The 14,864-nt window shown below is 35.6% G+C and overlaps 1 protein-coding gene across 1 annotated transcript in view; it reads right to left on the reverse strand.

Annotated features, from left to right (window-relative positions):
- Nucleotides 1-14,864, reverse strand: part of RYR3 (ryanodine receptor 3) — a 254,312-nt gene that overhangs the window by 105,472 nt on the left and 133,976 nt on the right. The window contains exons 39-41 of the mRNA XM_074824480.1: nucleotides 6,489-6,762; nucleotides 4,518-4,632; nucleotides 150-279 (exon numbers count right to left, since the gene is read on the reverse strand). Coding sequence (XP_074680581.1) covers nucleotides 150-279; nucleotides 4,518-4,632; nucleotides 6,489-6,762 — 519 coding nt within the window. The remainder of the gene's footprint in view (nucleotides 1-149; nucleotides 280-4,517; nucleotides 4,633-6,488; nucleotides 6,763-14,864) is intronic.

The raw sequence follows: 14,864 nt of genomic DNA on the forward strand, positions 1-14,864 counted from the left end.
AAAAGAATTAGAGGTGAAACCACAAAGTGGTTTACGCTTCAGAAAGGCTTCATCACATGCTTTGACTTGCTATACAAATTAGATACTAGTCTTGTGATATCACAGTTCCTCCTGGTCTTGCTTTCAGCTGTTACAGCTACATGACATACCCAGTCCAACGCTGCTGTTTTCCAGTAAGTAACTAAGATGCTCAAACATGGCCTTTTGGTTTTGACGACTAATTCGACAGAAGTAGCACAGGAATCGACAACAGCTTGCCACCATCTTAGGAAAAATGATCTGCTGAAGAAGAAAGTTGACAAAGCAGTGAAATATGTTAATTACCAATCTGTTCCAATTCTTCTTCCTGCACTCCTAACAAGGAAAGTATAGTGAAGTTACCAAGGTGATAAGCAGCTGACAGTTGTTTGGCTTCTAACTTAAGAAAGGACCCTCACTTCCTTTTACTTTTTGTATTCATTAGGCCATTAGGTTTAAAATAATTGAAAAATCATTTTGCAGAGGACTATAGGGGATGTATAAGGGGAAAAAACAAATAAATTATTCTCATCAATTTGCAGATTAACAAATGCAGTTATACAAAACCTGTATTTTAGCAGCATTACAATAACAAGCTCAACCCCAAATATTAGGTCATAGCAGAACAAAGAATATTAAGAACCTTAGTTTATCCTCTCATATTACAATAAGAATATATAGTCTTCGTATAAAACATTTCTACAAGACTCCTATGTTGTTCAATGCATAGGCCTGATAAAATAAAACATTAAATTCCATTAACTATCCAATGCTTCTAAAACCAAAAGCAAACAAAAAGCCACCAACACTTTACTTGCTGCACATTATATGCAAGGATTTCTCCTCTGAAAATAATTTCATCTGTAGCAAGTTACAATTAGTCATAACATCTGAGATGAACAAGTTATGCCATTCTCACATTTTACTGAGAGAACAAGATCAAAAATCATAGGACAGATTTTTGATGCTTGTTTGAAGGTTTTTCTATTTGATTTATTAAATTTTCCATTACATAGCACTTTTTAAAAAGTGTCAAGTTCCATTGCAGATCTGTCCTCAGGATACTTCATAAAATAAATGAGAAAATTCATTACCGTCAAGGAGAATTTTGGTTTTTTAATAATCTGACTAGCAGCCTTTAGGCAAAAGCAGGAACATATTCTATATATTTTATATGTATTCTGTAATATCCAAGGTGATATCTGAGCATTTTAACCACAATATCATGGATTTTTTTCTTCCTATAACATCCTGCCTCCTTCACTTCATACCTTTCAACTATAAATAATATTGCTTATACTTAATTATAACAAAGTCTAATAAATGTTGCCTTCTTTTCAACACAACTCTAATTCATGCTGAGAAGTGCAACCTTTTCACTTAATGAAACAACAATCTTGCAAAAAAAGTGATTATGTATTTAAAAGCTATATGATATGTATTATCTTTTCAAGACATCAAGTGCACTTCCTAACTTCCAGAGACTTGATTAACTGTAATTTTACTTTGGCACAGTTTTATTGCTAATACATGCAGCTTATTTGTCTATTTCAGTAGTGAAGGAGCTATTGCATACAAGTGGCATTATATATGATTTTTGTTCTTAAATGTAGGGTAATGAAAAACATTCATTCATTAATGAAACATTCAACAAAGCTTCCAACCCCTAAGTTTACATGGATTTTAACAGAATCTATGACATAACTTTGTCTAGAAAATTACAGTAACACAATACTGTTAAAAATTGTCATTTTAGAAACTCCTCATTATTGACAGGAATACATATGAACATGGAATTCTAAAACTTTCAGTCAGTAAGAAATAATTTTTGAAGTAAAATGATTAAATTCCGACAGCCAAAAAGGGTGTTGCTCAGGATTCTCTGAAAATGAACAACCAACACCAGAAACCAACATGACATGAAGATTCCAATATATAAGATCTAAAGACACAGTCTCTAAAAGAACTATTTTAGGCATTAAGATACATGTTAAAACCTAACTGTGATGGAAATGCTCAAAACTTGCCCAAGTATTTTCTGGAACATATCTTTCACCAATGAAGTACCTTTACAGGACTTTGCTGGCCAGTATTAGCAAAATACTTCTAAGGTACCTTCACCAACACCATATTCCACAGACCTCTTCATCTGTTTCTGGCTCATTTATTAATAGAACAGCTGGAAAGAAGCCTGACATAAATTGTCTTCAATTTGAATGGACCAGTTGTTACCTTCTCACCATTCCTTCAGAGAAGTGTGAGCAATAAAACTCTCACTACATGTCTCAATACAGCCTCATGATAAAATCACTTAATCCAAGAAGCTGGAGATCTAGCTTAAACCATCTGCTGCCACAATCTAGGAAAAAACCCAATCCCTAAACCAGAGACTACATTGCATGGCTGCTCATTCCATCTCCTGAAGCTATAACACTGAACAGAAAGAAACATCCATGAAGCTGGAAAGAGAAAACAAAAGGGAACATACTAACAATCTAGCCACGAGGAACTTGCTTGAGAGCAGGAAAATCTGTGTTCTAGTGCCTGTATATATAAGCAACTCACTGGACAAACACACAGTTAATTCCAAATGAGTATATAAAACCATAGCTGAGTGGGGCATGCTCGCTGTTTCTGGCCCTACTCCATTTTACTCAGAAGACCTTATCTGGCAGAGTGAAAGATCTGCAGCATGCACAAACATGTACCTTTTCCAGATTACAGTCTAGTGGTTCTACCTAGGGTCAACAACTTTTCAAATGAGATTTCTCTGTCAGATTAGAAATTAAGCATGCCAGCAGAAGATCAGCAGACAGCACATGACAGTCATTTTAAAGGCAGTACCTTCTCTCCCTGCAAGGTTGCAGTTCCTGTAAAAGGAAACTTCAGGCTTGGAACTCAGAAGCAACACTTCTCTGCCTGCACAGTTCCCTGCCCAATGGTTTGTTCTGCAAAATCTTCCCATTGCAATATCTAAAATCTGTGCTAATGGTGTGCAAAACTCTTCGTTAATAAGCCTTGCTGTGTTATTTCATAACACGACTGTAGCCCTGTGACTCCATAAGAGAACTGTGGGTTCTGAACCATGAGTATCTGGAAGTTTCCACACTCAAGGAGAAAATGCAGCACCGGAATAGATTGAATTCCAAATACACTCTATTTATTGTCCATACTTCTTCATAAGACTTCTAGTCCTATGCCAGTTCCAGTTCAGTAGGTGAAGCTTTGGATTCCTTCTGAGGTACCTAACTCTCCCCATGCATTTCATAAAGACAGAGACGTAAAATACAACTTTTTGGTTGGCCACATACATTAAATGCTGAAACACCAGGCTATTTTCTAGGTCTGTATTCCCTTTGAAGGGTATCATGGTAATTTCTGTAAAGTATTTTTGTAGATCTGTGTTACTAAAATTTTCTATAAAAACATTTTAAACAGAATTAGAAGGCACTGTGGGGTTGTTGTTTTGGTGTTTGGTTTGGGGGGTTTTTTTGGTCACCTTTGACCAAAAAGCACTGTAAACATTGTAACAAAACCAGGGGGTTGTGACACCTATAAATTAGCTAAGTACTAACCATCTTATAATTAATTGTAACTTGCCTTGAGCTCAAATGTGAGCATATTAAAACAGAGTAACTAAAACCCAGTCTGTGAATACTTTGTAACACTGTTATGGTATACTCAGACACAATGTATAAGTATTTTACAGAAGTATATGAACTATGGGACCAAAGAGACAAAGAAAGAGGTGTGCAGTTGCACACACAAGGCACTCAAGTAATGAAAAGTTGCCAGAGACAAGATAAGCACAAGGTAGTAAAATGGGCTGAAAATCATTCCAAATACATAAGAATGAGTGGCCAGCAAAAGAAAACAAGATTAGAGGAGACCCCTCTTTTTGGGAGGGAGGCAATCAGACATAAGCAAAGAGAAGAAAGAAGATAAGCCTGCTTCACTTCTTTCTTCAGTAGCCTAATCATCCAGTTAGGCTTCTCAAAATTTACCACTCTGCCTTTAAACTAACACATATATATTCGAGCATAATGCTAAGAAATGGGAAAATACAACACTGCAAGAAAATTATTGCTCAATTCAAGTATTTGAATTTGAGGATTCAAAATTAAGCTGATGTTATTCTCTTATAGTCTATTGGTAATAACACTATCTAATATGAAGAGGTATATTTTCCTAGCAGAGCTACACCTCTCATAGGCAGCTAATGAACATATTTAATCTAAAATAAAAACAAAACCTTTTAAAGTCCTATTAAAAGACAAACGAAACACCTATAACCTCTCACTTTTTAAAAATCAAGTCCTAGAATGCTGGGCTTCTCCCTCTGGTACTATAAGAACATCAAACAATACTTCAATTTAGACAAGGAAAATCTCTCTTACATGAAGATCTATTTTTCTTCGGATACTTCTTCTTAAACATCCTAGTATACTTTTGAAAAGGTTCAAAATGCAAAACACACAATAAAATTACAGTGAAATTACCTGAGATTTATCTCCTCCAAGTACATTCACCATCACATCCATAACAGTCTCATGCATGCCCAAGACTCTCATTAAGTTAGGATGCTGATAAAACACCTTGTTGTTCATTATATCCCTAAAATGGAAGAAAAAGCAACAATGTGTTTTTAAGAAACACCATTTTAATTTAAATCAATGATGCATTATTAGGGATTTCAGAAATATGCATTCACTGTAGTAACATAATTTTAAATTCCTAGAGTTCAGCATAATGCAAAAACACCTCACAACTAAATGCTTCACATTGAAACATGCTGTCATTCCTTTAATTTTCATTAATTCTATATAATAAGAACCTAAACTTTTAAGCTATTTCAAAATGGCATTTCTTAATCTTTAAATTGCTCTTGCCATCTGTTCTGTTTAAAGAAAAAATATATTCTGTGATGATCTAAGTGGAGAAGAATATATGGTGTTTTTTAAGTAAAGAATGGGGATCAAGAAATTGAAATCTAACCTTGCCTCTGCAGTAACACCGCTTAATTAATTTGCTCAGTTCACAAAGTAGAAGACAATAAACAGACTTAATATTCAAGGTTATCTGTTAAATGTGTTTTATCAATATTTCCAAAATTAAGACCATCTGTCAGAAGATGTAAAGTGGCATACAGTCCCCTTAAGTAGGAATATTTTAACATTTTCACTCTGCCCACCATCCTCTCAACATGTTCTAGAATTTGCTGTATTGGTTTCATAATCCAGAACACAATTTATGTGTTTCAATAGAGAATCCAGGGATTTCTAACGTTTTAGGTCAACCTGTTAAAAACAAATGGCAAATAACAGACATCATGCCTGCCTTAAAGAAATACAGAAAACTGGGAATGGAAGATGACTCATAACACAGCACACCTCTGGGAAGGGGACTACACACATGCCAAGATTAGACAAAATTTACCCTTTATTCCTCCTAGAATTCTCAGCAACTTTAGAAACTCAGCATCAGCAATAAATAAGGCAACACTGTCAAATACTAACTAATGAGTTGCTACCATGACCTGCTCAATTCAACTGAAGAGATTAGTCTGCAATTTTTACAGTGAAGTAGTAAGAATAATGAAAGTTCCTTACAACTGTGCAAAGGAAAGAAATTGTTCAATATAATTGTTCAAGGACAAATAAATACAGTTCTCAGGTAATCATACTATCATTTTCTCTCTTTTTAAATACACCATTTTAATTGAAGTAATTAATTGTCTGTGATTTTTTTTTCCCCTTCCAACATTAAATGGCCTTATCTGGCAATTATTCACATAAAATGAGTGACACACATGCAGGCACGCACCATAATACCACTGCTTAACAGAGGTAATTTCATACCAAAAACACTGAAAAAATTCTCACATCAGCAGGCGTTACATAAAGGTAATTTCTTATCAAGGATAAAATAAGCAGTCTTCCATGTTCAAATACTTAAAGTTGCCACTGATGATGACATGATAAATACCAACCAGTTTGAAATATTTCAGTTCACAACACCACTTTGTTGGCTCGACCTATCTGCTTGCACAAACTTCCCAATTAAAAAGACATCAGCAAGGTTATTCACTCATGCATGAATTACAACATGAATTTTCAGTTTGGGAAAGATGTAGTATTGACGCCAATAAAGATTTAAGTTATCTGTTTTCTCCAGAGCTGCTAAAACATGTACTTTAACGAAGGTTTAAGCATTAGGCTTAACTATAGTGAGAGGAGTCCCTTTTCTTTAGATGAGAAAATACCTTGGTTCACAGAAATTTGACACATTTGATACTGCTAGAGAGATCAGTTGGAGCCATTTTGGAAATACATATGAAAATGAAAATTTCTGTTACATATCTGCATTTTAGTACAGCAGTAATTTTCATCCAGGATCTAAAATAAAAATATTTACTAAAATAACAAAAAGTTTAATACAAACTTAAAAATAAAATTATGTTAATTCCATACCCTAATCCGTTAATCATTAGCAATTCCTCCTCTTTTCCCATCCTGACACTGAGAAGTGAACGAATCTGGCCCAGTGCTGCAAGCAGATTAATGGTATCCTTCACAGAGGCAGCACTAATAGTGTATGCTTTCCTCAGCGCTTGCAGTAGCTCACCAATGCTGTCATATTGCCTACGAAGGAGGGTGTACATAATCCGCACTAATTCTGGATCTTGAATCTGATCTTCCTGGGACCAGCGCACCATAGTCTGGGATATGAGTTCTTTCAGTGTAGCTAAAAAAATAAAATACATAAAATTTTACTAGCTATTACAAGAACAAAAAATGTCAAAAACATGTATTATAGTAAAATATTAGATAACAGTAGACAACAAGGCAGTTGTAAGAAAGCAGAACACAAGCAGACTGAATAGGATTTTTCAACTGAAAAAATAATTTTTAGAACTTTCAAGATAAGTGTGATGCTCTTAAGAGGTGAAAAACAAGAAACTTCTACTTAGCATTCAAGTCAATACCAGCACTGTTGGTAATGAAAACTTCTTAGCTGATGGTGACTCTAAGAATCATCCTTATAAGTTAAATAAACTAAGTAAATAATTTAAACTTTTGATTTATTCTTCATTTCTACATCAAGATTTATAAAATACACTAAGTACAGCACAAGTACTTTTTCATTAGGAATGACTGAAATTTAATTTTATAATGCCAAAGAAACATAATATTTTTGATAATCATCAGCCTAGGTTTGGAATACAGAAATTGGTAATTAAGTTTTCAGTAAATAGTTTATTGGCTGACAAGTATGAGTTCAATTACAACATAAATATTCATGAATGTGAGCTCAGCTTGCCAATCAATTTTGCCAGGGGGGAGGAGGAAATAAAATCTGTTCTAAACTTACAAAACTGCCAGAAAGGAGGATGAGATAGCTGCCTTTCTAAATCAAGTATCCAACGTAAGGCCTAACCAGGATGGCTTGAGCAGCTTTTGCTGGTCATTCACTTGATGAACATTTAGCTATTTTGTTGTTCAAACAAAGGACTTACATGGTCTTCAAAAAGATGATCTACCTGGAAACATCTTAGAATTGTATGATGATGCAAACACACTAACGATCAGGAGATGCAAACTGACTTAGAATAGGGGAATTTAATCTCTATTTCCCATCTGTTTGGGGAGAGACACTGTCAATTGGGAATATACTTTCTAAAAAATTGTATTGTTTGGAACTACATAATGCATATTGCTTGAAACGCTTCTTTTGTATATGTTACATGTTCAGTGACCCTGAAAACAATTTTTCTGAGCCCAGAGTTTAGGAAATTTACCTGAAAACTAAACACATGTTCCAGTGCTTGTTCCAACAAACGTTCATTGTTGAGATCAAGTAGAACATGAATAATCATCTTTCCTCTTAAAACAATGCAAGTTTCTTTCCTCTATTTCCAGAAAAGTTACCTCTTGACTTTCCCAAAGTTCTTCTAATGGTAAGAACTTCCCCCTCCAAATTTCCAGCACAAATGTGCTTATAGCTAGTGCATATCCGTTTATTTTTGTGTCTACACTATCCTTTTACTTGTTAACTCTTCTCCCTTACAGTTTACTTAATGATGTATTTGTAGAAAACCATCATTAATTATCAGATTTTGTTTAACAAAATCTTCTTTGATTCTTGCACTAAACTCTTCTTTCCTAGAATAACTAATAATTTCCCAGAACTTTCCAACTCATTGAGTATCACTGATTTCTGGTTACATAAATATAACACACTTCTTTTGTCAGAAAGTCAATGATCTGATTAAAGAATTACTTACTATGGCTTTCTGATTGGGGGGGAAGGGGATAAACATGGGATAAATGCAACTTGAAGTGGTAAACTCCAGGAGGAGGTTAAGGTTAAGGTCTTCGATAGCTCAGGTGATGGCCCCTTTCACAAGGCTAAAGGACAAAACATGCACAAACTTGTCTTTTTGTTTTACAAATCTAGTTCCTAATTTCCTTAGTAATGCCAGAAATATATAATTTTTCTTGGATTGAAAGGAATATTACTTTCAAAATAATGTGATATTTTAGATTTTTTTTGTTTGATGAGGGAAAATACCATATGATTCACTCCAAATAGATATTTTCCACTTCAGCAACAAAAATATTAATTGCACTGACTCAGTTATGAGGGAGATTTCATACCCTTGAGTTAACTGTCAGATATTTATACGTATAACTAAAAGGTTATTACAATTTTTAGTACAAACATAAGAAACACATTCTCATGAAATGAACAAATGAAAAACAAATTGTTTCCCTGATACAGGGAATTGTCTATGCAGAGGTTCCCATGTGTAAGTGCAACAAAATAGTTGTGTGTTTTTTAAAGCTTCTCTCTGGAGTTTTGAAAATCTTTCTCCATAACAAATGTTAGTGTTTTCTTCAAAACCTTTGGAGGTTTTGATTTTTTTTCTTCTGATAAGCTTTTAAGTAGCATATTGTTATATGTAATTACTTTTAGGCAGTATGGCAAATAACTTTGGAGAAATCAATTAGCCCTGTCCTTGCATGGATGAATTTTTGGTTGAAAGATAAACAGAGGGTAGAACTAAATAATAGTGGTCACAAAGAGAGAGAAACAGCAGTGAAGTTCTGCATATATCCGTGCTGTGTTCTGTGATGTTAAGCACCTTCCTTCCCTAGAAGACCTGAGAAGGGGATAAGACAATGCACACAAGTCTGATAATACAAAGTTATGAAGGACAGCAAATATGAGTGCAACTGAAAAAAAAATGCAGAACTTAAAAGGACAAAACTGGGCAATAAAATGGTGATGAAATTCACTTTTAACAAAGTCGCTGTAAATAAAATGGTGTTAGGCAGTTTACTCTTCACAGCATCACAGAATAGTTGAGGTTGGAAGGGATCTCTGGAGATCTCCTGGTCCATTCCCCATGCTCAAGCAGGGCCACCTAGAGCTGGTTGTCCAGGACTGTGTCTAGATGGTTTTTCATTATCTCTAAGAGGATGACCTCCCTGATCAGCTTACACAAATATCAGCTCAATTATCAGTATCTACTCAAATTCACTGGCAGTCAAAAAGATCAAATCAAAAGCCAGGATTAAGAAAGGAATAGTTAAAGCAGAGTACATTATGCCATTATGTTAATCCAAAAGTCACACTTTTCATACAACACAAGAAGAGGCCATCAAATGAAGCCCATTCACAAGGCAGGAGCTAAGCCAAAAAGAAAGCGGTTTCTTCACATAATGGATGACAGAACCCTGAAACTCACTGTCAAAAATGTGGCAAATGCTAAAAGTTCACACTTGCTCAAGTGGAGACTACACAAATATCTGCCAGAAAGATAAAACCTGTTTAGACTCAGGAAATCTCCTGAACTGAAGAGAACTAGAGACTGGGACAGCATTAAATTGTAAGTATCACATCTGATTGTTTTATTCTCACTTGCCCCCAGATGACAATTTGTGGGCACTGTTTGAAACAAGGTATTGCGTTAGATGGATCCGAATCGTTACAGTCTTACCCATCATATTACTCCACAACTGTAGAGACTGCTTAGTGCTTCTAGCTCTGAGTGTATAAGGCTTATTCCCAGGATTAATTTCTTAACTGAATATTTCTTAAAGATACAGAACTTTGAAGTCCAGTTTCTACTGCCTAAAACTAGAGACTTCTCAAGTTGCCACCCCCAGCCACCTACATACACTCACCCACATCTAAGCGTGGCAGTACACTCTCAGGACTTCTAGCTGAACTCCTGCAAAGGAAAGCCAGAACACTTGCAAAATTTGGCAAATGCTTTATTCATAATCCTTTAAGAGGCATTAGAGTTAAAAACCTCAGGAAATAAGAATATAGTTCTTTCTAGGCTGCTCTTATGCCTTCTATGCATCTTAGTTTAGGTTTAGCAGAGTCTGTTTAGAGTCTTTTTCTAATTGTGATGGTGATTTGTTGTTTCCTCCCCTCTAATCCTTTCTACCCTCTTTTGCCTTATACTGAAACAGAGAAGTTGCTGTGTTTGTTGCACTTGAGGAAAAAGATCTGCTTGCAACTCAGCCAAAAGATGAGAATAGATGAGAAACAATCAAATGTGACGACTCCAGCATGGTCTCAATAATAGTCAGCAGTAGTCTGATATTCTTTCTGACTGCTAATAAATCACAAATGTACTGTACTGCAAACACTCTGTAACCAAAATTTAAAAGACAAGAAGAAAAAAATGAAGCTAACAGCCAGTGGGAAGTCTATTGTAACAACTAGTAAGTTAACATTGTAGTTTCTGTGTAAGTAGCACTCTTAAGGAACAAGGTCTCAAAGGACACAGTCTGATTCTTCAACTTAATGCTGCTATTGCCTTTTTTTTTTTTTTTTTTTTTTTCTCCTTGAACATGCAGTGGACATTATTCAACAGATACTTAACCTTTTCACACAAACATTCTCATATATCCACACTTTCAAAGATCACTTTGAAAGATCCATGATTCATTGTTTTAATATGAAAACTCAGTTAGGGCATTTGTTCAAATCACTGAATTCTATTTCCTGATTTCTATTCTAGGACCAGTAACCAAGTGTATACCTTCAGAACACATGGTCCTACATGAAAAATTTGTATTATAGTAGCAGATACCCTCCCTGAGTTAGACGCACCTGAAGAGCCATAGTTAAGTAAGCCTGACAGCCATAGTTTCTAGTCCCAAAATGCATGAAAGAAGATCATTGACTCCTTTCATTTCTACCTACAGAAAAACTAAAAAGCAGACATATCACTCACTGTCTTAAATAAAAAGCCTTTCTTTGCCATTCCTGGTGTGTAAGGGATACTATACCTTTTACCCCACACCTCTCGCTTGGGGAAGGAGGTAAAGGGCAGGCCAGCGGATTAACCTGTAACAGAAGCTGGGAGCAAACTGAATATGTGACATGGTGACATTGATAACCAGCTAAAATAGTTGCTAATGTTTTTTTAATGTTTAAGTTTTAACAAGAAATTGCAGTGCCTTAATGATCTTTCAAGGCTGTGTGATGACTCCCCCATATATATGCCTTATCTAAATTATGACTTGACAGTTACAGAAGTCCTATTGTCATAATTAACACTATTTTTTTTTTTCCTCAGTGTGTCTATTCTCTGAGTTCTAGCTTGTTTTTAAAAATAAATTTTACTAATTCATCAGTAACACTAGTTTAAATTGCTGGCATTCCTCTCCTAAGATAAAAGTCCATTTGTGAGTAGGTACGAATGCATGCGTAGACGAAGGGAAGATTTCTTTGTAGAAAATAGTTCCTTCCTATGAATATTCACACCCTGAGTGTGTATGACCTCATTTTCTGGCTCAAGCCCAAAAAATTTTAGCCTTAGCACCATGCACACAAGCCCCCCTCTTCATGCATATAAGAGAATTGGGGTACCTCAGGCCCCCATTTCCTTTCACTCTCTGAATTCCAAATTTCCTTAGGGGTAAAGGGGAAGCGCACACATGGACTACATATCTCACAGTCTCCAGCTACAGTCAAGTATATAATATAATAAATGTAATGTAATGCAGCATAGATATAATATAGCATAGATACAATTTTTGTTTGTCCTTTAAATTACTTCATCCATACATATATTTGTACTACGCCTGAAGAGATTATCTGAAATTTCTAGAAAAACAGACACTGTAGAATCACTTGTCCAACCTGCATTTCTTGTGACCTAAAGCTGCAGTATATGAAAACTGCTCTCTTCTAAGGACCAAGCACTATGTACCCTGAGGCTTTAGGAGTGAAAGCTTCCTGATTCATGACAAGAGAATCCACATGAGCCTGAAGAAATTATACTTTCCAGATACCAATAGGTCCTACTGCCATTAAAGAGAAAGCAGACGCTAACAGATGAGTCACTGGAGAGTAAAACCCTTTTTCATGCAGCATATGAGATTATTATAAGATTTAATGTATTTACAAGCTAGTATCAAGCCTAACAGACCAAAATATGCTTTCAGGACAGGATAAACCCTCTCCAGTGCTTTACAGAACAAGCAGATTGTGTAAAAGATGTCCTGAGATATAAAACAGCATTGTTGTCTAGTCTCACACAACTCTGATGAAATTATTAAATTTGAAATGAAATTAACTGTTCTGGGTCTGTACAAGGACCTATTGCCAAACTGAGCAAACTGGAAATAGGAAAGAAGCACCTACTACCATTGTTAGTTACAAGACCAACCTCAAGTCACTTGCACAATTCTGCACGTGATATTTGGATGGTGTTATAGAAACTCAGAGCTGGCAAAACCCAATCTTTATTCACAAAGGCAATGAGAAATCTCAGCAAAAATTTATGTACTAAAGGAAGACCTGGAGAAATCTTGCTTTTTGCCTTACTTATTTCTCACCATCCATAGTCACTATCAAGGATTGACAGCTCATAAACATATGACAGCAAAGACAAAATTTCTGAGATTCACACCTCACATCAACCTCACTGAGGGTAATACATGGCAGTGAAAGCCAGGTGAGTTGCTCAAAGAGGCTCAATAAAACACTTATGCAGAGAGTAGAGGAATTGCAAGCACAGAACCCATCTCGCCTGTTTAGATCATGAATACTTCTCCCGTGTTAGGGAATGGCGTATGTGAGTGTACATGTACAGGAATACTGCTCAGAATAAAAAGTCTGTGATTTCAAGTGTTTCAGGGTGTTCATGTGCATGTATGTAAGTTTGTGTGTATATGTGCCCTAAGAAGAGGTAGTAGTAGGAAGGAATAGGTACACTTTGTTTTGCTACCAGTTGTTCCCTGCCAGTAACAGAACCAGCTACAATAAATAATTTATTAGAGGAAGGAGAGCCAAAAGAACAATATACCTTCAAAATGCAACGTGAAATACTGCAGATATGAAAGAATAATGACAAATTGCTACTCAACTGAAGCAGACAGAACTGGATATAACTTCAGGATGTAGGACTTTCCTGTCTTCCATTTACAAACTCTGGTTTGCTTTCAAGTAGCATAGAGTTTGAACTATCCTCTGTAACAAACATTACAGGAAAGTGTCTGCAACATTTTTATTTCAGTGCTTCCTTTAATTAACAGTAGTTTATCTTTGAGACAGCACTAACACATGCAATAGTCTATTTTCAGCTTTCCACTGCTAAAATGACTGCATGCAGTTATCTATTACTTAATGGATGTACATAATTTCTTAAATTGCTTAACCAACTAAATAATATTCTTCAAAGCATTATGAAGAAATGACCAGCTGCTATGTATGACATCCCACTATGATTATGAACATGCTTGGTTTTTCTGAAAATCCAGCATTTCAGAGAACAAAAAATGGTTCACATACAGTATAGCAGTTATTACAATCTCTGGCAGCATTTACCAGTTAAAATTGTTTGAATGCAGTAAAAAAAAAAAAAAAAAGTCATTTCCTCTCTATAAAGGTATATAACTAAACATATTATATACCCTGTAAGTGTTCAAATATTTGCTGGATAATACTTCTGAACCTGGTTGTAGGAATATTAAGAAAACTTGCTGAAATAAATTCTTAGTCTCCTTTTCGGCTTGTTTTAGGCCATTAGGCAAAGTAATAAGAAGACAGATATGAAATATGGCAAACATATGGCATTTGTGTATAAATAACAACAAATGTCATTTTAATTTACTCTTCTACAGAAAAACCAAATTTTCCATCTTTCTGTATCACAAAAAATATGAATTACAGTGCTGAGTTTATCCATCATTCCTCTATGTGTAGAATAACCTTGATTCAACTACATTTATGTTTCTTACAAGTACTTCAAGAGTAAAAACTTTCATCGATTTAACATCTGTCAGGCTTTGCACAGCTTTCTCTTAATACAATATGGATATACATGTTATCAGCTGATACATACATCATATGAATCAAGTCCAACCAACCTCCAACAGTGCCTTGAAACATGTAGTGTCAGGCCATTTTAGGAAGAAAGCTCATCAACTATCTGCTCAGCATCAACCCAGACAGAGCTTAGACTGTTTGGCCTAGAGAAGAGAAGTTGCAGGGGCAAACTCATCAATGTATACAAATACCCGAGAGGAGGATGTAAAGAAAACAGATGCAGGTTCTTTTCAGAGCCCAATGACAGGAAAAGAGGCAGTGGGCACACACTGAAACACAGGTGGATCCATCTTAACAAAAGGAAACACTTCCACTGTGAGGGGGACTGAACACTGGCATGCATTGATCAAGGCGGTTGCGGAGTCTCCATCCTTGGAGATATTCAAAAGCTGTCTGGACATGGTCCTGGGCAAACAGCTCTAGGTGGCCCTGCTTGAGCAAGGGGGTTGGACCACACAACCTCCTTTCCAACCCCAGCCATTCTGTGGCTC

The sequence above is a fragment of the Strix aluco genome, chromosome 4 (genome assembly GCF_031877795.1).
Source record: "Strix aluco isolate bStrAlu1 chromosome 4, bStrAlu1.hap1, whole genome shotgun sequence".
Classification (NCBI taxonomy): domain Eukaryota; kingdom Metazoa; phylum Chordata; class Aves; order Strigiformes; family Strigidae; genus Strix; species Strix aluco.